We start from the raw sequence: 27,556 nt of genomic DNA, 5'->3' as shown, positions 1-27,556 counted from the left end.
TGCCTGTTTTTCTTTTTTTCTTGGCAGACCATTTTTCCACTCCTATATAATCGTATTTATTTATCTATTAAAAAGGAGGATAAGCCCCTTGAGATGCATCACTTTCAAGAGGGTGCTCAGTATTAAACGTTTATAAAAGTAGATTAGATTCGAAACTATAACATAGACAAAAAAAGGAGAAAAAAAACTATGCAATTTAGCTCTTAATGACTTTAATTTGATGTTGAGAACACGAAGTAGTTCCTGTAACCAACACCACATTTGTAACCACCTCTTCCCACGGTTTATTGTGGTGTGACATTATTTTCATAATTTCTGTAATTTCAACTTATTTATAAATGTATAAAATGATTAATGGGGATAATCTTGTGCCTAATTTTACTATTTTAAGCTGTGAGTTGGTAGTCTTTTTATCGGCCCAAAACTGACAGAGAGTAACCTGACGAATAGAGTTAAATATTCCAATTTTATTATAAGCATTTTTCAGTCAAAGGTTTTTAAAAGAACTAAATGTGCTTTCAGTCATAAATGAGTGTTCCTCAAAAATGAACCTTTATTTATCACAAAGTGCTCATTGTTGCACAAGAGAAAACACAAAAGGAGGACCTCCCTACCCCTTCTGTGGATGGACTGCAATGGCCCTGGGCTGATCCAGTCCTTCAGAGATGACCACTGAGCGATAGGCGCCGTTCAGCCGGGAGATTTCTATTAGATTAAAACCGTGATCTGTCCAGTACAGGTTTCCTGTGCAGAAAAGACAGAAAGACAGTGTTTTTTCTGCAGGTCAGAGTTATAAACTCATGTTAGGTGACTGATTTAACAGATCAACATTAAAATAAGACGTCTTATTTCTGTCTGGACAGCAGTGAGAACTCCTAAATGTTAAAGGATGACTGGGCAGCCTGAAGTGACAACACCAACCCGCGATCCAGTCCACGGCGATGCCCTCCACTCGACTGATCCCAGTGGTGATGATGTCCTCCCTCCAGGTCTGATCCCGTTTGGAGCGGGATATCCGGTTCAGCCCCATGTCCGTCCAGTACACGGTGTCGTTTCCTGCAAAGTGGGCAGACAAATGATGCAGCAGCAGCAGTATTTATGTTCTCAAACAAAGCACCTTGTGAAAACTCGTTTTATTGCCGCATGCTCTGTCGCACCAGATGCTGCGCGGCACTATAAAGCACCACAGTCTAGAAACAGCACGCTGACATACTGAGTATGAATCTAAAAGATGACTATTGACCATATTTTACAGAGCACCGTAAAGTTCCAAGCAAAATGTGTTCTTTTTAGTAAATCTGGAGCCAGAACAGGTCCGGGCTCATCTTCCCGCTTGCCTGGGTCATTTTTAATTTTTTACAGGTTGTTAGATGACACCACACAGGTAACGGTAATCTCATTCTGTCTGGCCTCATGCTCGGTTATTACAGAAATGACACATGACAGAACACAGCTGCAGGGCTTTCATCTGTTCTGCTTTGTCAGCCTGGCTTCTCTAACAATATGTAAATGAAATGTGGAAGCCATCAGGTGTGACTCTTTGATGGGCTTAGCTCCACATTTGCATGTTCACATCCCCGGCGTATTAAACGCTAGGACGATTGTCAGTTGTGTTATGCACTTGCCAAATTATGCATTAAGCTTTTTTTGTGTTTGTTTCAAACGTTCCCATCACACTTCAGAATTATTTAACCTTTTTAAGTTCCTCAGATAATTGTTTACATTTATTTAAGGACAATTTCGCCATGAGTTCATTTCTTCAATCTATAAATGTATAGACTGTGAAGACCTTAGCTTCACGCACAACCAAACTAATAACCATCTGTTATTACTTTCTGGTTTTATTTATAGAAATATACCTTTTTTGTTACTACAGTATTTTTTTTAAATACTCAGCAAACTTTTTTTTAAAGAATTCAGTTAAAATATGTATTAAGGTTTATTCAGAATGGAAAAGTCTGTCGGTCCAGACAGAGTCTGTTTACTTTGGTCTGGATCGAGTCCTGGACCCTACATTTGGTCTTTATATGTGGTTACTAAGGAGACCACGGCTAAGAAGGTGATAAGTGTTTAAGATGTATAGATTGTTAGGAAAACAGTGTGAGAAGCACTGTGCATCACGATAAGCGTGATCTGTCCCGCCGCCTCTGTTCCCTGTTAATCCAGAACAAATTTTCAATCTTAATACACCCAAGCAGACCCCGGTTCAGGATTAGGAACCGTTCTTAGAAGCGCGTGTGGTGTAAACCTGGCATCAGGAAACTCATAGTGAACCAGAACTCAGTCCGATTGGAAACGAACCAAAACCACCTCAAAAGTCCGAGAGCGGTTCCTGATCCTGAACCAGGGTCCACTTGGGTGTATTGAGACTGGGGGACATAAACTTTGGTTCACTTTAAGGGACCCAAATGTGTCCAGTCCACCTTTAATGTCACACAAAACTTTAGGTAATTGTTTTATTTATTTTGCCAAGATTTTAATTAATTACCGGAGCTCCTCTTGAGATTTTATTTTGAAAGTTTTGCTTCCTGTGAACCATATTAGGATTGTATGGCTAATAAACTCTGATGTCCAGCCAGCAGTCGGTGGTTCTTCTTTTCACTTGTCAGATTGTTAATGTTTGATTTTAGTATAAATAAAATCTATGTATTTATTTCCTGTTAATCACAAACTATTGTTGACTTGTATTTGACTTCTAGCCATTTATTTGTTTTTGTCACAAAACAAAACTGTTCATCTCTGTTTTATTGGCATTTGGGTCAAACTTTTGCACCAAGCAAGACGTTTAAAGACTGATGGGAAACATTCTTAAAGAAAAGGATGTTGTTGAAGGTAAAGCTGGAGTCTAGAAAAAGATCATGACTGACAATAATAATAAAAAAGAAAACGTGAAGCTTTTTCTAAATGAAGTCTAAAAAAAGAAATCCAAAAGTACTACTTTTCTAGACATATATTACACATATTTGTACATATAATACAAATTACTTTGCCTTCAGTTGTCTCAACATTTGTGCGTTCATTTAATATTACTGTTATTTTTTATTTCTGTTTGATAAAAATACATCTTTAGAATATTTAGTTTGTTATATAAGCAATTGTATGGTTATCACACCTGATTTCAGTGCATTATATTGAGTAAAAAAACATTGTTGTTTTTTTTTCTTCAACAGCCTTATATTATATATAATAGAAGCTTGAAGCCCTTTTCTATTGTATTTATTTGTCAGTGTGATAGATCAATCAATACTGTCTAGGAAGCAGATGGAGGGAAGCACAGCTGCAACAAACAGCAGCACCACTCTCCCAACATACGAGGCAACAGCTTCGGAATTGCTTTGAGTTTGAATTATTTTAGAGATTTGGAGGGAAATAGCTTTGTGTTATTCACGCCGGAAAGTCTTATGACTCTATCAAGTACAGAATATCCTACAAGCTTTTCGCCCATTATCCAAAAATACAAAATACAGTCTGATAGAACCAGAAGCCTAACCTAATACAGTTTATACATACATATATATATATATATATGTGTGGCTGAGTGTGTGTACACAGATGTGTGTCTGCAACACAATTCAGTGAGAAAAACAGAAAAAAACTTTTAGTAAACTAGCTTTTGTGACTTTTTAAAGTACTTCTAAAGTTACTTTTTTATACTCTTTTAATTTGTGAATAGACTACTTATAGTCCTAAATGAATAAATAATTCAAAAGCCCATACATACTGAATAGAAATGCAAAAAATTGTTTATAAAGTATGATTTTATCTATTAAGGAAAGTAAGTTTGGCCAAACATCCCTGGGCTTGTAAGTAAAAGTATTTAAGCTCTGGCTAAATTATGTATGAAGAAGGTCATCAAAGAAGCAAAACAACATGGAGAGGCCTGAGGGCCTCACTTGACTGAGAAGAGGTCAGAGTTTGCGATTTTACTGACAGAGACTGGGAAAAAGTTAGAGAAAAAATTGAAGAATAACAAAGAAAATTCTGTACAAATGTTGAGTGACAAAAGTAGAGCCATTTTTGGAGTCAGACTAACAGACCATAAACAGAACATACGCAGCAAACATGGTGGTCCAAGGCCAGGTTCACACTGGACGCGGAAGCGGCGTAGAGCGGAGTGTGCGTGGCAATCGGGATCCGTGGATCCCATTTGTCAATTGCGGTGTTTTATTGTGAAAAGTTAGTTTTATTTTGAAAATAAACCGGATTTTCTCATGTATCTTGAGGTAACTTCCTGCCAGAATTGATGCTATGAATTGACCTACACCACAGGTTAACCAGGCGTAACAGTGTTTGGAAGCAGAATAAGTTGCAAATATATATATATATATATATATATATATATAAAATATATTAAAGCTTAACCTGTTACCGGTACTAGTACTGGGCAATATGGAAAAAAATGTATATATCAAGATGTAAATAATTTTATACCACAATATTATATATATATACATAAAACAATACTTATGATTTACCACAATAAAGTAAATTTTACTCTGTGAGAAAAAACATCATAGCTTACTTTTCGGACTATTTTAAATTACAGATAACTGAATACAGTGTTCCCCCGCTTATTAGCATTTCTATATTCGCGGTATATATATATATATATTTGTGTACACACAGACGCGGCAGCACCTATGTAATTGTCTGTGGCTATATAAGGATATATTTTATCTCTTTGAAAAGGTGTCATAGCTTACTTTTCTGACAATTTTAAACTACGGATAACAGCTAATTTGCATTTCTTTATTTGCGGTTTTATGTATTCGCAGATTTTTATACACACACACATATATATATATATGTTTACACATTGACGAGGCAACACCTATGTAATTGTCTCTGGCTATATAAGGATATATTTGACGCAGTAATTGATCAAGTTAGGTTAGAAACGATATAAACGATAAGAGAAATGGCACGATGGACACTTTTCTATCAACCACATAATATGTACGTTCATATCGCCCAGCACTACACAGTATTTTTACTCTAAATAGCAGCTTTATTGTTGAAAACTCCCCGATGTGGTCATAATTTGACAAAAAAAAGAGTAAAAAGTTACACATTCTCCCACAGCCATGTGAAAGAGTCAGTAATCCTGAAAGCTTGACTGCAGTTTTTGCTGTCAAAGGAGGTAAAACAAGCCAATGAAAGACGCTGAATAAAGCTCTACCTCACTCTGGACACTGCAGGTTCTGAGCGATAATTCTGGAAAGTGGCTTCCAGGGGCTGAACATTAAAAATGAAAAAGCAGAATCCAACTTTTCTGCAGCGTGTGACTATTCTCCAGCTGCAGCCGCTGTGATGTGACTTGTTGAATCTTCCACTCAGTGAAAATGACTCCAGCATGGATGCATTTTCTTTTCTGAGGATAAACTATCAACCTGGTGAGGATGTAGAGCTCATCTGTTGGTTTTTGTAAATCAGATGTTTGTAAGTGAAAATGTCTGACCTGCGGTATGCAGAGGACTGTATGGCTTTAGCTAGAAGAGCAGTGTAAAAACAGAGATATGCAAACACATGAGCAAACCATAAGACCATAAAAATCTCTTTATTTATTATTCCTTTTATGACATAAAGCAAACTCAAAAACGGCCAAGCTGTTTACTTCAATACTAAACTGATCATTTCACACTATTTCATTTTTCAATTTCAATTAGCATTTCAAATGAATCGTTTTATGTCTTTATGATCATCAAAGGAAAACCGCTCCGTTTCTTTTTCAGCTCTTCTGTAAAAAGGCTTCATTTCATGTGTTTCAAAAAATACCAAAAAATATTCCAAACATTATTGATCTTTTTAGCCTAATTTTCTTTAAAGGGGCCATACCATAAAAAATCCACTTTTTGAGCGTTTAATGTACTATAGTGTTCATTCCTCACTATAAAGAACCCCAAACGGTATTTTGATCCCCGTAAAATCTGTGCTCTCAACTGCAGCCCCTCCTATACACTAATTTCATTTAAAGAACACAACTTCTCTCACTTTTTCCAAGTATGACCAATTTTCATTCGTGTAGTATGCTCAAAATGTTTGCAGTGTCTGTGTTTGAACTTTGAGAGTTTAAACAAAAGTGTAAAAGTAGTGAAGAGTTTTACTGCCTCAAAACATCCAGAATTATTGTAAGAACTAAAGATGACCTCATCACAAATTTCACCAATTGCAGGATATTTTTTGGACATAACTCTTGCGATAAACAGGGAAACGTAACATATCAACTTTGTTTCACACCTGCATGAAAGTCGACTCCAACAGCAAACAGGGTTCCTGTGATGGGCATGAGAGCTTCCGTGTTGTCATTCGGGTCGAGAGAGATTCCTCGGATTCCCTCATGGATGGAATACATCAGGAATGAATCAACTCCTATAAAACAACAGAAGGATTTTTTAGGTGACTATCTCTTAAAACGTAAAGACATCTGAGCAGAAATTAGAAATAAGATATATATTGTACAACTTGATTTAGATCTTAAGCCTGTTCAGTTTCCTGCATTCTGAATTCCTTTTTTATTATTCTAGGAACACTTCTGAAAACACTACAAATGGATTTATAATCCATATTCTCGCTGAGTGAAAGGTTTATCTACAGCTCAATACACCTGACAATATTCCCACAAACGGATGTCCGAGGAAGATGATTGTGCGATGCTCAGCTCATCCCAGCAAACCACAAGACGTCTCAACATTTTGATTTGCCCAGAGCAAAAAAAGTGATTTTAGGGCAATAATACAATACACAAAGTTTGGAAAAAGACAACTTTTATGCTTTTTGAGAGTTCAGCAAAACACATTGACAAGCAGGTACACTCCAACAGCTGCAGATTTAACAGGAAGTGAATGAACACATGCATCAGTCTCGACAGTATTATTCAAGTGGAAACCGATTAAAGAAAGAATCCAATTTTTGAATGCATTTGCCAAACTTTGAGAAATTGTTAGTTCTCCTGAAGTCTCAGACTAGACCTCTGACCTCGTACTATAAATAATGTATGACAACAACATGCTTGGAGAGTGTGTTCAATGTTGTGTTGGTAGTTTGTTTGTCTGCATGGTTGTTTTTCTGCCCTTATGGTGCCCCCATTGACAGTATATGAGGACTGGACAGAGTTAGTGTGACATCACCCATTGAAAATGGCAGTCAATTCACTCGCCTTTTTTTTTTTTTTTTTTTGCAGGATGGATGCCGTCATGTTGAAGCCAGTAAGCAGTGATTGGTCCAAGTCGGTCTGAGTCACCGTTTCTATGGAAACCACTCTCACCAATCAGGAGTGGGCTCCATTAAATGTGTCAAATGTTTCCTAGACTTGGCGGGCAGCTGGCTCCACCTACTTTTATTGAGGCATCTGATTGGTCAGTTTATAACTTCAAAAACTTTAACCACAAAAAAATAAATATACTGAATAAAAACATTAGGATTGGCAAGATGTTAAAAAGCTACCAAAGCATGAATGATTATTCCAACCAATAGAATGGAGTCTTGGCTTCTTGGAGTCAGCAGGTGTTTGGAACGCCAGTCCAGCTCTCATATACAGACAATGGGTGCACCAGGGCTCTTATGAGAGTAGTCTTGCTTTTCGCCCTAGACAACTGTGCTTCCTTTAACCATACACATGATGAAGTATATGAAGCAAAAGCTTGGATCGTGGCGTTAGGTTAGAAAACATGGACATCTTTACCCTCACAAGTGGTGCGGTCACTGCGCAGGTTGTATCCCAGAGTGCAGGAGCAGCTGCGGGTGGTCTCTGAGGTTGGGAAGCAGAGCTGGGAGCATCCTCCATTGTTCACCTGACACATATTTCTTCCTAAACGAGAAGCACAGCCAGCCAGCAAAGTCAAGAGGAACGAGTGGAGATTGGGTGCATTTCTGCTATTAATTGTGTGCTTTTGCCTCACTTACCTTTCTGACCTTCCCTGTCGTAAACCTTCATGTGAACCACTCCACCTGTCTTGTTTCTCAAAGGCAGAAAGTTGCGTCCATCTCTCTTGGCGACAGTTCCCAGCTGTCCGGATTCGTCATCCGCCCACCAGAGTTTTCCCCCTGTGAGGAGAACACGACCACAGTGCGTTTTTTCCCATTCATTGAGTCTAAATATGCACATGAATACATTCATACAAAGCATAGCAACCTTGCAAATTCAAACTGTTATGCAGAGCAATCCCTAAAGGTTTGGACTCTTAGAACAGAAACCCCTTAATAATTAAGGGATCCTCTAAAATGAGATTAAAGCGCCGGGTCCCCTGCTCAGCTCACTTGCTGAATGATGAATCCGCTTTAAAGCATAAAACATTTTTCTTCTAATTTCTATTTTTTCTTGAGAATTAAAATCATGAAAAGACACGGTAATTTCCTTCTTTGGTGCCAGAGCAGCTGAGCTCATGTAGTGCAGTTGTGATGTGTCATGATGCCTTAACGTCTTCCTCTGACGGCCTGCCTCCGTGTGACAGAGTACAAAGCCCTGCAGGCTTCATCAGTGCCGCCACCAGGACCGTAAGTGATGAGTGTGTCTCTGCAAACACGCACACGCACCGCGGGCTCCTGACCTCACGCAGCAACCCAACACTCTGCTGGAGGTGCCGCCTTTTTCCTCAGGAGAAATCATACGTGACGGCCGCTATCGATGTGACGCGCCAAGTGGAGAGGAGTCAGGTGGCTCCACTCATTTCAGGACAAATGTTAGATTTGACCGCGAGATGTTTTTAGTCCCTTCGGAAAAATATCAAACTGGGGACAAAATGTAGCTTCCTTCTGGACAGAAATAGTGTGCGGCACCTGAGTTATACGATGGAAAAAGGACAATTTGGAATCAAAATGATAGTTTTGGAAAAACACAAAAAACTATTTTAAAATTAAATTCAAACACAAAAGATGACAAAAGTATTCTCAATTTAGAGTTTGAAAATGTATTCGAGGATATCTGGAGGAGAAAAAAAGACTTTTGTATGGGATTGTGTCATTTACAAGTTCATTTCTTTTAATGTTTTGCTCCAATTCATCCTTGGAGGCACCAATTCTGAAAAAAAAAACCTGCATCTGTGTACAAACCTCTTGAGTTAGACAACGAGGAGCCTAATCTTAACGACACAGACTTACTTTAGCAGTTAAGGCTTTCAGCAAATCACAGGGCGTTCAATTCTTTTATCTCCACAACCTTTTGAGTTCAAATCAAACAAACACTCTCACAGATGCACAAAGAGTTCCCGCTCGCACTGATGGCTTTACAATGAATCCTATCCTTACAGGGAATGAAAAGAGCCGTTCCATAAATCAGACAAATGCCTGTGAGTGAGAGTGACAGTCTGCACGCAGTGTAAAAAAAAAAACGCATTCACCCCAGAGGACACGCTCGCTGCGATTAGCTTTGTTCCTTCTGTTAATTTGATGCCGCGCGGACCGGTGGCTGAATGTGATTGCTCGCTTGTGGCGGATCATATTCAATTTCCACCTAAACGGCTAGTTTGATCCCAAACACGTCGAGGGTGATGGATCACTCGTACTTTCCACATGGAAGCCTGCAAACCAATCCAATTATTACAAAGCCTGAAGACCCGCGTGGCTCGGCCTTCTGCTGCTAACAGTTTGGTCGTGACACTGTTTTATTTAAAAAAAGAAAAACATCTGAGCTGACATGGCCGGTTCCTTCAAAGAAACGTTTCCTCTAAAGTTGTGGATTTCTCCACTTTATAAAAGATAACGGAAAAGTTTGGATGCTGACTGATCAGACAAATACTGACTTAAATATAAATAAATAAATAAATAAATCCTCAACTAGATAAATACTGGTGACATAAAGGTCAGAAATGTTAATGGGGGTGTTGCTGGTTCTCGTCTCTGACAGATGGCCACCAGTTCTAACCTTAATGAGCTTCACAGTAAATAAACATTTAGGATTAATACAAATAAGACACTATAGTTGCTTTTTTTACATACGCAAATTTATAAATATACTTAAGTAACTTGGCAGTTTCCTTCCAAGTGGAGGGAATGTTGGGTGTCACGCACTGCCTCCGTTTTTATGGGTGGAGGCACTGCGTCCTGCTGCTGCTCTGCTGCACCTTTTCCACACGCCCTGCCATTCTGTTCACCTGGCAGGTGAGGCCAATGATCTTAATCAGCACCTGCAAGGTATTTAAGACGGAGGAGGCCTCACCAGAGCAGAAGCCAGTTGGGTTTGAGGTTTAGGGTTGTTTTCTGTTCTGCGGTGTCCTCTTACACTGCTGGATTTTGTTATTTTAGTTTGAGCTTGGACCTTGGTAGTCTTGATTTGCTGGGTTTTGTTTATTTAGAACTGTTAGATTTCGGTTAGGCAGCCCTTAGAAAGGAGCTCCTGACTCTGACAGTCGACATTGCTGGGTCAGCAGTCTCCCAGGCTTATTTTATGTTTGGCCAAGGTTCCAATTTCCTTTACTTTGTATTTTTGTTCGAACCAGCACACTAAATACTTCATTTTGTTCTTTCTTTGCAGGACAAAGGTTTTCATTTATTTAATAAACTGTTTTCCTTTAACCCTTGGTGTCCAGTTTTTATGTTATGGTCCCCTTTTGTGTTTATCCTCTAGACTTGGGTCAGGTTTGCCCTTTGGGGACATAATGCATGGGGCCTTGTCCGGGATATGTCCCATTTGGTCAGTTGCATTTTTGTTAGGGTAATACTTAATTGGAGGCTTGTGGTTTTAGAGACAGTCTTGCCCTTGTCTTCTGCCCTGGTGTTTTGGTTGCTGTTATGCACTTTTGTCTAATGTTAACACTTTCGTTTTGGAGTATTTTTTTCTTTGGTTCCTCGTTCTGTCACCTTGTTTAAGCCTTCGGGTTTTGTCAGCGCTTCGTTTGGGGGGCATTTGGACCACTAAAGGCACAATTTTGCTTGTAGAAATTCAATCCCTAACCAACCAATTTGCTGAAGAAGTGTTCAACCTTCTGCTGTTGGTGTCGAGATGAAGTTGCAAACACGTGCTGCCAGCCATCAGCTGACCATGAACTCTTTCTCAAACAACGGTGCTAAAAACCTTCGAATTTTTAAGGCTGTTAGAAGATAAAATTACACCAAATTTCTCTGAAGGTCAAAATCTGTTGAGGAAAGAAAAATCCTCTCCAACACCTACATACTGTACTAGAGCCTGCAGGCCTTACTGAATGTTACATTTTAAAATACGGGAAAACATAAGCAGAGAACAAAACAACAACAAACTCGTTTGGAAAGTTTGCCAGGAATCCTCTGTTGAGGTGAAATTCACAAAAGTGATTCCTCTGAAACAACAAAACTCCTGGAACAATGTTGCAGGGTGAAGAAGATGAGAACAAATGGGAAGTGTTTGTCTTTTATTTACAGCATCATGTTTGGGAAAAAAACAATATTTCAGCAGATGTAACTCTTTTCCACAGTCGGGCACAGCAGTAGAGAATGATGGTGATGATCTCATTTCACATCTACAGGACCAAAGTAAACAGATATTTAGTGAGGTGTGTCTCATGCTGGGTGGGGTTACATCTGTCTAAGTAGAGTTACAATCAGCTTTCTTAAGAATCCAACTTTCAGTTGTCTGGTAAATGATTACAATCGTAACCAAAGTTGAGGATTATGCTCCTGTGAGGGACATATGGACAAATCTGATCTGGGTTTTTGGGTTGTCCTGGCCAGCGGAGGGTCGTAGAGAGGAGCAGCCGAGTCCAAAATTGGAAGTTGGTCCGAAATTTTGTGAGGGCCGATTAAGCACCCTGTACAGGTTTGCCCATTCTTCACCTGTAGACAGTCCACAACCACCATAACTGTCTGGTCTACTTCTACTCTCATTTGACCCGACCTTACATCGGCCAGACCAGCCAGAACACAGTAACCCCCGTCTTACAGAACTCATACTGTGGTGATCTACTCTCAAATTGCTGATTTGGGACAAACCCGAATTCCTTCCCTCATGGCCAACACATTCTCACTCCCAAGTCGTCACATATTTGGTCAAGGACCCTTCTGTGTCACTTTTTGACGTTTTGGGTGTCCCCAACTCATTGTTTTTTGATGTGCTAGCTGCTCGTAAAATCAAGGGTCTGCAACCCTCAGGATGTGGTACCAGACGCGGTACCCAACATGAACCGGGGCCAGACATAGTATCGGATGTGAACCTATTCCAGGTTAGAGTACTGGTTCAGGGTTAGGGTACTGTCCGGACCAGTCCGCATGCGGTACCACATCATGTACCACATGGGGTAACCTAACCTGGCACCAGACGCGATACCAGACCAAACCCGGCGTACCAAACACAAACCTGGCCCAGATATGGTACCGGATGCAAACCAGTACTGGGTTAGAATATCAGTACTGTGTCCCAGTTCTGGTTCGCGGCCGGGAGGTTGGGACCCATGGTTTAATGGGACCAGCTGGAACATCAACAAACGACGAGTTAAGGACACCCAAAACGTCAATTTTTGACGCAGGGGGGTTCCTTGACCAAACGTCAATATGTGACAACTTGAGGATAAATTATGTTGCTATGGCTCCTACCTATAGCTCCAGTTGTATTAGCATTTGGAGCTTTAGTGGTGTCCAAAGTTTTTATTTTTTTTTTAAGAAGGACTTAGGACTGGGTATCCCTCAGCAGGTAGGGTGATCCACTTGGCGCTATCCCACTGAGGAGAATTTATTCTTGTGGGTTTGCTCTTTAAATGTAAGTCACGATTTCTTGTTTATGCATGACTTTTTAAAGTCCTGTATTTTAGCTACACGCTAACCTAGATGACAGGCGACTATTGATGACATCATAGAGTGGTAGTAGCCTCCAGATTTGAAGACACTATTTTTCCATAACTTTCTACTTGGAGGATAAATGTGGGGGTAGGAATTCAGATTCAGCCATACTGTCCAGTGACACATGAAATAATTAAAATGACTTCTGTTGGAAGTATTTAAGCAGATGTCATAGCTTCGAAGGACTGCAGGATGTTCAGTAATCACACTAAAGATCACTGAACTGTGCTGCAGCTCACCTCTGTAAACGGGCAACAGAGCAATTTGCTTATTTATGCCTGAGCAAAAACTAATCAGTCGCACAAGACAAATAAACCACATTTTTAGGGTCAAATGTACTTGGGCAGATATTATCTGGTGTGAGAGCACTTTGAAACTCTGCAGATAGTCATACTTGTGAGCAAAATTGATCATTTACGTCCATCTGTGCAGCTAATTAAAAACAAATACGTTTGACTGAAAGGAAAAACTAGAATCAAAGATGAAAAGCTTTGGTCGTTCCACTATTCAGCTTCCTGCCCAAAAAGAAGTGTGACATTTGTTGTGATTGATGGAAGCCAGCAGACATTATTCCAGTGTTTTGGTGTACCTGCTCTTGTGCAGGATTCAAGCCATTAATCTATGTCACCATGGCTCCTCGTTCTCATTTGTGAAATGCAGTAATGAAGTCTCAAAGGTCCATCGCTCTGAAGTCTTAACAACAAGGGATGATTGCAAAAATAAGCCAAGAAGTAGCAAAATGCTAAAAGCTAACTAAACAGGGAGCTCTAATCCTGCCACTGATGTTAGTCTGCTGCACACTAATTAATGCCGTGTGCACATACTAATACATACACACTAAAGAGGGAAAAAACGTTTTTACAACATGCTCAAAAAACACAAAGTACTAGGAAATACTTTTGTTTTAAGTTTCCGTTTTTTGTGGCTAAAAACAACAAATTCCTCCACGTTCTGAAGTTTTTTACTTTCCTTTCAGTATTTCAGGTGTATATAATGGTATCTAATAGATACAGAGGGAGCCACAACTACAGCCTTTATTTATGTCTTAATACCCATTTGAATACAGGAAATTAATTAAGAGAAGCCATATAAAATAATACCTTTTAGGCTAAAAAAAAGACTGTATTTTTAATTTATTGATGTATTTATTTATTTTTTGACCGGGGGTAATTGTTGCTACCCAAAGTGGGAAAAAAAGTCAAAATGACAAAAAAAGCAAATACTTTTTCAAGGTTAAAATGGAGTTTCTATAAAATATTAAAGCATCTATCAGGCATGTCCAAAGTCTGGCCAAATGCGGCCCACATTCAAATTTCCAACAGACTCCTTTCATAAAATCAATATTTTTCAGCTCCCAGGATTCTAAAAACTATGTTTTATTTTTTGATTGGCTAAATTTCATTTTACAGACGAGACAAGATATCCACAACAAACGAACTAGGAATGAACGCTGTGAAAATTTGATACATTTATGGTAATTTTGGAAAAAAATATTAAAATGTATTTGTTTTCAATGTGTAGAAATGAAAAGTATGTCTTTGCAATAAGATGGTTAGTAAACTGTTCATTTGCATTTAATATTATTACAATAGTTAGCCCAAATATTTGGCCATAAAACATTTTTTTCTCACCTAATTTGTACCTTTTTGTAAAACGTTTGGAGAGCCCTGATGTGTATGGAAACAGGGTAAGGTCAACGCTGATGTCTTTATGAAGCCAGGCAATTCTATTAACTAATAATAAAAGTAGATTAAAGTCACAGCTGGCAGCAAAAAGTAGGACTTTATATATTGAACAGAAACTAGAAATGATTTTGGCATTTTTGCACAAGAACGTTTAGACAAAACAAAAATCTCTGTGCTTTCAGCTTTGTAAAAAAATATAAAAGTCAAGGTTGGACAGAATAAAATATAAATAAAAGATGAAAACTTAAAAGAACAAAAATATGTCGAGTAAAAAATATATACGTGTACTAAAAGATTGCACCGCGTCTGGTACCGCGCCCTGTAGGTTTAAGACTCTTGATTTTACGAACAGCCAGAACGTCAAAAAATGACGAGTTGGGGACACTAAAATCATCAAAAAGTGACGCGGAGGGGCCCTAACCAAAACCTACAAACTGGCACCCAAGTAGTCAGGTTAAGATTAGTTAGTCAGGTTAAGATTAGTTAGTCAGGTTAAGATTAGTTAGTCAGGTTATGATTAGTTAGTCAGGTTAAGATCTGCCAGTCCCGTGACCCCAAAAACGATAAAGAGGGTTAAAAATATGGATTGAAGTTTTACAAGTTTTACAGAATGATTGTATTTTGTAATTGGCATGAATCATATTTGTTTAGAAATACTTTTAATAACATCAAAAGGTTTGTCCCAGAAAGGAGTGAAAGCTTTTTGCAGGTTATAGAGCTGGGAAATGATGACAACATTTGAAAGGGTAAATGATGTCCCTCTTTTATTTTAATCTCAGCTCCCTTCTCCGTTTTATGACTGAACTCCAACTCTTTTACTCCCTCATTTTACGATACCAAAGATACTTTGCAGAGGTTAAGATCTGCATGAAAGCCTGCAGATAGATCCATAAAGCAACAGCTCTGTAATCTGCCTCATAGAAGGTCTATAAGAAAGACCGATTATTGGACTTTCATATCCGACTGCTAAGCTCTGAAGCCTGACCCTTTACTGTGGCAAAATAGAAGCATTTATGGCAAAACTTTAAATTAAATCTCTCCAAAAAAAGTGTTAAAACAGTTTTTATGTTGATTGCATATTACACGGTTTAGCTGTGCATAAATTCTGATAGAATAACCAAATTTAAACTAATATTAACAAGAAAAGTTGCATTATCTGCAATAATGCTGGTGTGAATGATTTTAACTGAAAGTAGTTGCTGAAGATGCTGAAGCTTTTTGCTGAAAATGGTGACGCAATTTACTTTAATTGCTGAAGGGATTTTCTTGAAAATGCAAAAACTATTTGCAAAATGTTAAAAAGACGGAAAAATTTCAGTAAAGAACTACGAACGAGCCCAGAAGTCGACTTAAGTTTCTGAAAAATGTGTAGTAAAATTGCTTAAAAATCCCTAATAAATGGCAAATTTGCAAGAATATTTAGTGTTGCTTAAAAATGACCTGAACTCTTAATAGCCCAAACACCTTAGTACAATAGATGACAAATTAGCTAAAAAAGCTAGCTCAATGCTTAAATACTAGCTAAACTCCAGAATAGCCTAGAATAAGAAAAAAAACAACAAATTAGTCAAATTAAATAGCTTAAATTGCAAAAATAGAAGCTAAACTCTAATTTAGCATATAAAAACCTCATTAGATAACAAGTTAGCCAAAAAAGTTAGCATGTTGCTAAAGTATTAGCTAAACTCCAAATTAGCATAAAAACCTCAGTAGATGACAAACCAGCTAAAAGGCTAGCACAATGCTTAAATACTAGTTAGACTCCAAAATAGCCTAGAATTTTTTTAAAAAAAGCAACAAATTAGTCAAATTAAATAGCTTAAATTGCAAAAATAGAAGCTAAACTCTAATTTAGCATATAAAAACCTCAGTTGATAACAAGTTAGCCAAAAAAGTTAGCATGTTGCTAGAGTATTAGCTAAACTCCAAATTAGCATAAAAACCGCAGTAGATGCTAAAGTAGCTAAAAGGCTAGCACGTTGCTTAAATACTAGCTAGACTCCAAAATAGCCTAAAATTCTTCATTAAATAAAATTAGTTAACATTAGCCTGTTGCTAAAATAGAAGCTAAACTCAAAATTAGCCTAAAAAAAACCCAGTAGATAATAAATTAGCCATAAATGCTAGCATGTTGCTAAAATATTATTTGAAAATGACTATAAAAGATGAAAACATAGCCGATGAACATATTTAAAGGCTTGTTGCTAGATGTTGAAGACTTTCTCATTCATTTCCTTTGGGGAATACTTTGCTCAATATTTCAAAACTATAAAGTTTATGAATATCAAAAATAAAAGCAGTAATGTCCTGAACGAGCTGAAGGTTTTGATACCAAGATTGATGAAATCGCTGAAGTATTCACACATATGTTGATGTTGCTGGAAAAAAGCCAAAAATGATATTTTTTTTGTTTGTTTCCTCTAATTTTATACATTTTTTAAAACTTTTTTTCCATTCCATCTACCAGTCACATCATCTGAATCATATAGAGAGAATAAAATCCTTTTTATACAATATAAAAATATAATTTTAAAGAGCAAATCTGGCACCTTATTGAAATGACATACAAACTGTTTCATTCTCAACACTGGATGAAGAATCCGAATGATGCACCAGCAGAAATGATGTGATGTGAGGATGTTCTGACGGGTCATCAATCCCTCCCGTTTATTACCTGTGAGTGGGCAGCGGCTGACAGCTTCACTCAGGGGGACCCACACTTCCAGTTTTCATCAGTTTAATCTAATAAATCTGTTTCTTTTGTTCATCTCTCAGCTTCAGCAGTGCAATTAAAAGCATCCGAGGGTGGAATTCAGTTTGTGTGGATTCATATCTATAAAGACAATAAGCTTTTTAGCACATTCCTGCCAAATTGTAAATTGTTTTTTTTCTTGAGGGTGTTGCTAAAGAGGAGAAATAAAAAAATGGCTTGCTGTAACATCTAGAATGGAGTTTATGTGGTTTTTAATGAACCTAGCGGCTGATGGATGGTGTGACAAACTGGATCCAGGGCTGATAGCAAGAATCAACATGTAATTAACATTCTCCCGCCTTTTCATTATAAAAGGAGTAAGAAAATCAATCACCCATCACGGCTCACTTTTGTTTAATTATCTAATGCTGCTGCGTCCTCACGCTAAGAAAGGCGGCCATTGTGGCGCGGGCGGCCTGAATGGCTCTGCTAACCATTTCGACATGAACCCTCTCCACATCCTGTGACTAATCCTCATTGGCAGCATGATCCACTCGCAGCCAGCTCCACTCACCCATCACAGCCAGAGCCGTGCCTTTGGATAACTTCCTCTTTAGGGTCTCCAGCACTTCCAGGCCACTGCCGTCCAGATTACACCTGTTGATGGTGTTGTTGGCCGAGCTGATCCAGTAAAGCTTGTTGGCAGGATGGTCTATTGACAGACCTGGGCGGGAGACAGGAGGGCACAGCAGGTCAGCACTCGGAGCTCAAACATGTGCTGGGATGCACCAAAAAAACAACCACTCTGTGAATGGGACAGAAATAAATGCATTATGTTAGAAAAATATATATTAAAATGAATTAAAACAAACCTTAAAAAAACTTGGTTTCTAAAGATGTTTCCTAATAGAAAATATATATTAAAATAAATTATAAGAAACCTTAAAATAATAAAACTTGATTTTTCTTATGGTTTTTCTAAAAAAAAGACCTTAAAAAATCAAACAAAATAACGTTATTTCTAATTGTATTTCTTAATACAAAACATTTATTAAAGCCAATTATTAAAAACCCTAAAAAAAGAAAAAAAATCTAATAGTATTTTCTAATAAACAAATGTATATAAACTAATTAAAGGAAACCTTAAAAAAGAAAGAAAAAAACTTTTCCTATTAATTTATGTTAATAGACAAATATAGAAAATACATATTAACCCTTTCATGCACAGAAATGATACGATCGGTTAGTATTTTTCACTTAGTGTTTTTATTCCTCTTGAGGGATAAAGAATAAAGTTGTGTTTTTTTTTAATTCTATAAAAATATATTTATCTGTCTACCAAACACAAATGTAATTAAATGTTAATTTGTAGGAATCGCTGTAAATGATTTAAAATATCATGTTGCAATCATAGTTACTCTATCATAAAGGTTAATTTTACTAAAATGTCTCTGAATTTAGAATCGAGTCACTAAAGTCACAGTTAATAAACATCAATCATCATCTGATCCAGATTCCTATCAAATCCATGAACTGTTATTTCTGAACTGAGTATATTTGCTATTGAAGAGTTCCGTACTCTGTAGCGACTTCCATGCATGAACATAAATGATAAAAATAATAAAAAATGGGAAAAACTTGTTTTGTGAAGGTATTTCCTCACAATTAAAACATATATTAATAACAATTACAATAAATATTAAAAAAATAAAGTTTTTCAAATGATATTTCCTCATTTAAAAATAAACATTATTTAAAACCAATAATAAGAATCCTGAAAAATTGTTTCTAATTGTATTTTCTATTAGATAAATATATATTTAACCAATCATATTGAATCTTAAGAAACAAACTTGGTTTCTATTAGTATTCCCAAATACTATTCAAAAAAATTACAAGAAACCGGAAAGAAAAAAGTTTCTAATGGTAATTCAAAATAAATAAATGTTTAGTAAAGACAATTAAAGGAACTTTAAAAAACTAACTTTGTTTCTATTATTAATTCATTACAATAACAACCTAACCAATAAATGAAGCAAAGAAGAGCTCCTACTATGACAAAATAAAAAAATAATCTTTAAGAATAAAATGTTTACATTGTTTTCCTTACATCATACCTTAAGGGATTAACTTTGTTGTTGTTTCTTGGACACAAATTTTCTTACTATTAACTGAAACAAATATAATTTAAATTAAAAATATGCTAAACTATATAAGAAATACTTTTTGACACATTCCAATCGCTAACCCCCCCACCCCCCATTTTAAAGGTCTATAACTATATGAGTGTTTTCAGGAAATACTTTTCCTCATGACTGCTTTCTTCAAATAGTTTATGGTCGTGACTGTGCGTCTGTATTCAGTCTTTGAGCTGAATGAGCTCTAATAAAAACGTTCATGTGTTTGCTCGTCCATCTTGGTGGGGGATCTGTTTACAAGCGCTCCAGCTGGCATGAAAAATGATCAAGAATACCAAGCGGCTGCCTCTGAATCCATTTTCTGGCCGGCGTGCTCATTTTTTTAAAAAAAGAATATCCCTGTTAATGGATGGAACTAAAAGCTATTTCACTGGCGTGCCTCTGGACGTCTCGCAGTCTCCCACCACGGGTCGGTTTCATGTCTGGCAGATTCACAGTCACAATGCATCATTAATTTACTCGTGTCCCCAGGTCTGCCGCATAATCATAAATGAAACCGGTGAAATACGGCGCACCCTGCTATCTGTGCTGTTGACGGGCCTGCGGGACCCAAGAAAACACGGCGGCTCCATCTGACGAATGTTTGACCTTCAGCAAGGTTACAACAACCACAGGAGATAACCAGATGATCGCTTCCTAGTTTATGTTGTTACTGAATCGAGATGGAACTGGACAGTACACAAGAAAATAAGAGCTTTGAACATACATTTAAAACTATTAAAAGGAGGATGCGGTCAATGATTCCCAGATAAAATATGAGCCGTTTGTTTAAATCACGTGTCAAAGTCAAGGCCCGGGGGCCGGATCCGGCCCTCCGGGTAATTCTGTCCGGCCCTCCAGATCATTTTGTTTTCATGACCTGATGTTATTTTGCGCTTATTTCTAACTTGCATAATTTTGGCAAAATATATTTTTACAGAGTAAAAATTTGAAAGTTATTTAAGGTTGAAGTTGACTTATTCTGGAATAATATTCCTGACTTTTTACTATTCATAATTCTGTTAAAGAATTGTCATTCTGCTAGCTTTTTGGACTATTTTGGTATTTACAAAAATTTTTTAGGCTGCTTTGAAGTTTAATAATCCTGTTACATGCTAACTGTTTTGGCTAATTTAGGCTTTTTTCATTTCTTTTGACTATTTTGAAGATTAATCACTTTCTCAGATACATTTTAGTTGTCTCGGCTAACGTAACTTTTTTTTTTTAGGCCGTTTTGGACTTTAGCTAATATTTCAGCTACATACTAGCTGTTTTTGCTAATTTAGGCATTTTTTTCCTTTGTTTTTCAGGCTGGTTTGGGGTTTAGCTAGTGTTTCAGCTACATGCTAGCTGTTTTGGCTAACCTAAGTTTTCTTTTTTTAGGCTGTTTTGGAATTTAGCTAATATTTTTACAGGGTTTTTCTTTTTTTTAAGCTTCAGCGTTTTCAGCCGTTAGTTTCAGTGATTTTTAGCTACTGACTTCAGCGTTTTCAGCCGTTAGTTTCGGTGATTTCAGCCACTGACTTCAGCGTTTTCAGCCGTTAGTTTCAGTGATTTCAGCCACTGACTTCAGCGTTTTCAGCTGTCATGTTCTTTGTTTTTAGTTATCAATGTCAGCATCTTTAGCAGCCAAATTCAGCTTCCAGCATTCACACTAGCTTTATCACAGGTAATGCTATATATCTGGTTCATAATTATGTTAAAAAGTTACGGTTTTAAAGTTTAAAACATATTGTTTTAGAGTTCAATAAATGTTTATCCTGTTTAATCTAAGGTGTGTTTTGGATCTTGGCCCCTTTTATGATCGAGTTTGACACCCCTGATTTAAATGCTCATCTAAACACGTCAGTCCAGAAGATTCATCCCTAAATTAAGTAACCAAGATGTCTACTTTGAAAATGATACATTTCTTTTCTTTAGTTGTGAAAACACATCGTGCTGCTGAGCTTTGATGTCCAGCGGATGACATGTTGTCCAGAGGTCTAGCGTGAGCCTCTCAGTGTGACGCTTCCTGGTTCAAAGGAACTTTAAATTGGCTGTTGGATCGAACACGAGCGTCTGTGGATCTCAGTCTGTGTTCCTGTGACGGATGGGAAACGTCTTCCAATAACTTGATTCAACTTTTCAGCTACACTTGGCAGGAAATAAATACCCGAATTGATCAAAATATTTTTTAAGAAAAGAAAGCTGTTTTTAACCCAAACAAGAATGCATGTTGTTAACTCGTTTAGGGGGTGAACCTCTAGCAGAGGGAAACAGGGCGTTCGCCTGGTTTAAATTCAGTCCACGTAACCTGGCTGCTCTCAGTGTGGAGACACAGCAGGTCTGCTCCCAGATCCTCTCAGTTTCACTTACCTGATCTTTTATCTCAAACCCAGACAGTCTTCAAGAACAAATCCCACTCGGGGAGCCGGATTTTTGCCCAACAGCGACACAGTATTAAAAAAATGTTTATTCCTGAGCAATGATGTGTTGGAATAAATGTGAAAATGGAGTTTACGATGAAAGTACAGAATAACAAAACATACTGTCAGGCCATAAAATACAGTGTTTGGATTTTTAGAGTCTATGCTTCTTAAATGACTAATTTATAACTGCAAATATTTAATAAAAGAAAAAACACAACTATAAAACCAACATTCTAATTGTGTGTTTCTGTAGAATTACCAATAAAAAACACTTAACACTTTATAGTTCTGCTGATCTTTCTGTTGATGTGTTTTGTTCACACAATTACACTTCCGGATTAACACTTGGATTAATTGAAATAATTTCAGACAATAACAATGAAGGAGATTTAATCTCTGGTCTGTTCGTGTTCAAGAGCCACATCCTCTCATAAAATGTACCTACAGAAACATTTTGATTAATCATGATTAATCAGATTTTTTATTTTTTAATCGATTCTTCTTCTTTTCCTTTCGGCTTTTCCCATCAGGGGTCGCCACAGCGAATCAGTTTCCTCCATCTAAGCCTGTCTTCAGCATCCTCCACTCTAACACCAGCCACTTTCATGTCTTCATTCACTGCATCTATAAACCTCCTCTTTGGTCTTCCTCTAGACCTCTTTCCTGCAGCTCTAGACTCAGCATCCTTCTACCAATATATTCACTGTCTCTCCTCTGAACATGTCCAAACCATCTCAGTCTGGCCTCTCTGACTTTATCTCCAAAACCTCTAACATGTGCTGTCCCTCTGATGTATTCATTCCTGATCCTATCCATCCTGGTCACTCCCAAAGAGAACCTCAGCATCTTCATCTCTGCTACCTCCAGCTCTGCTTCCTGTCTTTTCTTCAGTCCCACTGTTTCTAGTCCAAACAACATGGCTGGTCTCACCACAGTCTTGTAGACCTTTCCTTTCATTTGTGCTGAAACTCTTCTGTCACACATCACACCTGACACTTTTCTCCACCCATTCCAACCTGCTTGCACTCTCCTCTTCACTTCTTTTCCACACTCTCCATTACTCTGTACTGTTGACCCTAAATACTTAAACTCCTCCCCCTTCTTTATCTCTTCTCCCTGTAACTTCACTCTTCCACTCTGGTTCCTCTCATTCACACACATGTACTCTGTCTTACTGCGGCTAACCTTCATTCCTCTCATTATTTTTTAATCGATTAATAGCACAAATTAAAAATAATTCTTCTAAACGTGCAATTTAATACTGATAATAATTGGTTGGCAAATACTGTGACTAAAAAAAATATTAATCACGATTAATCACAATCATTTCTTTCATGTTTGCGATTAATTAGTTAATTGTTTTTAATTGATTAAAAACACAAAAGGAGAAAAAGAATCCATTCACGAAACTGCGTAGAACGCGTTCTTGAACGCACCACACGCGGCCAGCAGGTCTGAAATGCATCGCTCAGGATGAATGTGGCCTAAAGTATATTAAAAACAATGAAGAAGCTCCAAGTTTCATCTGTGCATCCAACATCCAAGTTATACAGACCTACAGGATCCTTCTGGTTCTGGTGAAGGACTTTGCTGTTGCTCCCATCCATGTTGGCCATGTTGATGGTGCTGCCATCCGTCCAGAAGACTTTCCTGAACAAAAATGAAAAATCTTTTAGTTCGTTTTTTCATCCCTTATGCCTGTCTTGTGTATGAGCCAGCCTATTATTCATATAACGTTTTATCAAAGTTATTTAAAGTAAGAATCGAGTTGGAACAAAGTCTTTTTTTCCTTTACGGCGGGCCTTTCATCCTTCTTTTGTATCGGTCACGGTTTCCAACACAAAAGGCAGTGTACTCGCTGGTGCATAGACGGCTGTAATCTACTTACCCTTTGGCAGGGTGCACTACAAGGCACCTTGGCTTATCAATGCCATGGATGATGGACGTCTGCAGGGACCCATCAAAGCGAGCCACATTGATTTGTGACTCGTCATTTTCTGAGCTGAGCCAGTATAAGTTCTTAGAAATCCAGTCTAGAGCCAAACCCCGGCAGTTCACGATGTCTGTGAGGAAGAGTGGGAGAAGGCTGTTAGAGATGTCTGCGAGGAAGATTGAATGCCCCCAAAAGTATATATTTATTGTTGTTATGATGCTTATTTTTTGTTCTACAATGTTGTGACCAGCTGAACATCAGAAATCAAGTTTATAGTTTTTTTCTTTTATTCTGTGATTTTTGTACCGTCATACTGCAATCAAAAGAGATAGAAATGTCCTAAATTGAAAACAAAATGTGATTTTTTAAAAAGAATAATTATTATTATTTATAGTTTTAATAAAAAAAATGTCGATTTTAGTGTTTTTGGTAAAATAATTGGACTTAACGTATCGATTCATAGACCTTATATAGAGATGTCCATCGAATACACACCCTATTTGCAACACAAATACATTTAGATGTGATGTGTCTCATCTCGCTTTCTCCCTATCTTTGATTTTGAGTTTAAGTTTGGCGTAATAAAAGTGCCACACCAAACAGCCTGCTGATTCGTCTAGATTCTATCCAATCAAGTGTCAAGTGGCAGACTTGGACTTTGTATCGTTTCTGTTCAACCAGAATATTTCAGTTTTCTTCAGTCTTTTGACCTCAAAACTGTGACTTTTGCTTGCAGCATAATGGCACAAAAATCCCTCTCTAGTTATGGAAAAGAGTCCAAATATCACAAGAAATAATATTAATTTAGACATAAACTTCTACTGATCTAAACCACCCTTACCAAAAGTAAGTACTTAAGTATTTCCCCAAGTGTTCCAAGTACATTTACAAAGTATAGTGGCAGTTTACTAATATGTATACTTGTTGGGACTGAATTTTGGTTTTTAAAGAGAATACTTAAAGTAACCTTTCTGGTACCGGCCTACTATTAGTAAACAAGTAGTTGAAGTATAATTTAAGTATACTTAACAGGAATTTATTAACTATTTTATTTTTTAAGTCTTTTATCTGTTGCGTCTTTGTGGCAAATCGACCACAAAAGTATCTACCACAGTAAACTAGAAGTATACTTGAGTATACATGTTTGTATTAAGGGCAGATGTGTGTAATGAGGACTAAAACATTTCAAACCAATCAGGACGCAGCATGAAGCGTCACTAATCAAACCACATGGATGCTAATTAGCTACTTAGCCGTGAGATGATTGGTCATCTGCTCCTTCTTTCCTTGATTTTATGGATTCTTCAACATTTTGCAACAATAACTTAAGCAGCAGAAGTGCTGACGAAATCAAAAAGTACATTTTTGGTCAGAGTTGCTACTTAGAATCTTGCAGTATAAATTAATGTAATACAATAATGACTTTTTTGGCTTTTATGTTGAGTTCTGTCGTGAGAAATATGTTTTGTTGACGTATTTTATTTGAGTGCTTCATACATGAATATAAAACGAGTATAAATGAACCCTAATGCTGAAACGGCGTTTGGGAAAGGGAGAGATGAAGTAAATGAGCAGCTGTAATTGTTCCACCTGAGGAGATGATGGTCTCCAGGTGAGTGCCGTTGATGAACGCCCGTTTAATGGTTTGAGTCTTGACGTCAGCCCAGTAGATCCTCTCCTCCTGAGCATCGTAGTCCACCACGGAGACGTCATCGATGTCCGGCACCGTCAGCGCGGTCATGACGTTCATGTAGGGGTTGTCCACGTCCACGCCGCGGATCTCAGAGCGCCGAACGTACAGCAGGAAGCGCTTCAGTACTGGTGAGAAAAGTACGATTTGAGATTCTGCAGATCTTTTGTTTTGGATCCCGACGGTAAAGTGAATCATGAAAGGCAGTCCCGCCACGTGGCGTGAATTGCACCTGTTTTTTTCTAAAAAGGAGATAGAATGAGGAATGAGGCAAGTGTTTTCGCTCACCAGAGCAGGACTGTTTGTCAGCCGTAAGCTTCATGAGGTGTGGACAGGTGCAGGACGCAGTGTGGTTGTAATTGATGAGACACAGATGTGAGCAGGGACCACGTCCATCATTCTCCTTACATGGGTTAGAGGCTGATGGGAAAAGAGAGGGAGAGAGAGAGAGCACTCAACATACAAACAAACAAAAACATCATCTGCCGCCATAACTTTAAGTGGTCTAAAAGCCCCTGCAGTATGACGTTTAATGCTCTGCAGAAAATGTCTCAATACTGAAGGAGGAGAGCAGATCTAAAAAACCTGCCAAAGGAACAGAGAGTCGCCGCAGTGTGGGAGCTCTTTAAACAAATCTTAAATTAGCTGCTTTTTTTGTTATTGTCTGGTCAAAAATACAGTAGAATTCACAAATTAGGATTTTGTTTCCCTTTGTTTCAGCACATTCTCATTCCTAAAATGCCACATACTGACGTTTGGATCCCTCCGCATCACTTTTTGATGTTTTAGGTTTCCCCAATTCTTTGTCTGATGTGCTGGCAGTTCGTAAAATCAAGGGTCCACAACCCTTGGTACGCAGTACTGGACGCAGTACTGCACGAGAACTGGTCCTTGGGACGCGGCCGGTACCGGTACCCTACCCTGGTAGGCTACTGGTATCCTAACCTGGTACCAGATGAGGTACTGGACCCAAAATAGTACCGGTACCAGACGCGGTGCCAGATGCTGTACCCTTACAAGGACTGGTCCTTGGGACACGGCCCGGCACTGGACACTGAATCAGAACTGAACCGGTACTGGATCCAAACCTGTACCAGACCCAGTACCTGTACCAGATGCAGTACTGGATATTAACCGGTACCAGGCGAGGTACAGGATGCTGTACCGCACAAGGACCGGTCCTTGGGAAGCGGCCCGTACCTGTACACTAACCCAGCGCTGGATAAGATAGAGGACATGAACCAGAATCAGACGTGGTACCAGACATGAACCCTTTACCAGACGGAGTACTGGGCATGAACTGGTACCAGACGCTGTACCGCACGAGGACTGGTCCTTGGGACGCGCCCGGCACTGAACACTGTACCAGAACTGAACCAGTACTGGACCCGAACCTGTACCAGACCCAGTACCAGACATGGATCGGTACCAGATGCAGTACTGGATATCAACCGGTACCAGACGAGGTACAGAATGCTGTACCACACAAGAATTGGTACTTGGGATGCGCCCGGTACCCAAACCTGGTACTGGTACACTAACCCTGCACTGGACACTGTACCAGACCCAAAACGGGACTGGATCCAAACCTGTGCCAGACCCAGTACCTGCACCAGATGCAGTACTGGATATTGACCGGTACCAGACGAGGTACAGGATGCTGTACTGCACGAGAACTGGTCCTTGGGACGCGGCAAGTACAGGTATCCTAGCCTGGTAGTGGTACGGTGACCTGGCACCCGACTCAATACAAGACCCGAAACGGTACCAGACGCAGTACCCAATGCTGTACCTCACAAGGACGGATCCTTCGGATCCTGTACCAGACACACTACCGGACATGAACCAGTACCAGACTTGGCACCTGGCACGAACTGGTACCTGGTTAGGGTTAGGGTACCAGTACGCTCCACATCCCGATACTGGACCATTCCGGACACATGATTTATGGGAACAGCCAGCACATCAAAAACAATAAGTTGGGGAAATCTAAAACGTCAAAGAGTAATTTGGAGGGGTCCTCAACCAAATGTCCATATGCGGCACGTTGAGAGTGAGAATCTGTTCGATTTTTTAGCTACTCTTGCAGCATCTCAGAGAGAGCACCAGAAGAACCAGGATTCCTTTTTTTTATTTCCCATTATACCAAGACAAAGTAAATCTGATCAGAAAAAATACTCAACTGTTTCTCACCATACAGCAGTTGAACTTCATGCATCAAAAACAATTT

General features: G+C 38.4%; 1 protein-coding gene across 1 annotated transcript in view; it reads right to left on the bottom strand.

The window, feature by feature from the left end:
- The window catches only part of lrp1bb (low density lipoprotein receptor-related protein 1Bb), a gene marked incomplete in the record, with an annotated part of 410,583 nt that overhangs the window by 125,466 nt on the left and 257,561 nt on the right, over window positions 1-27,556 (bottom strand). The window contains 10 exon segments of the mRNA XM_024287246.2: window positions 615-744; window positions 922-1,056; window positions 6,238-6,369; window positions 7,682-7,807; window positions 7,903-8,043; window positions 17,693-17,842; window positions 23,259-23,353; window positions 23,592-23,766; window positions 25,227-25,454; window positions 25,615-25,746. Of these exon segments, the coding sequence (XP_024143014.2) occupies window positions 615-744; window positions 922-1,056; window positions 6,238-6,369; window positions 7,682-7,807; window positions 7,903-8,043; window positions 17,693-17,842; window positions 23,259-23,353; window positions 23,592-23,766; window positions 25,227-25,454; window positions 25,615-25,746 (1,444 nt within the window).

The sequence above is a fragment of the Oryzias melastigma genome, linkage group LG21 (genome assembly GCF_002922805.2).
Source record: "Oryzias melastigma strain HK-1 linkage group LG21, ASM292280v2, whole genome shotgun sequence".
Classification (NCBI taxonomy): domain Eukaryota; kingdom Metazoa; phylum Chordata; class Actinopteri; order Beloniformes; family Adrianichthyidae; genus Oryzias; species Oryzias melastigma.
This window is presented reverse-complemented; position numbering and strand designations above follow the sequence as displayed.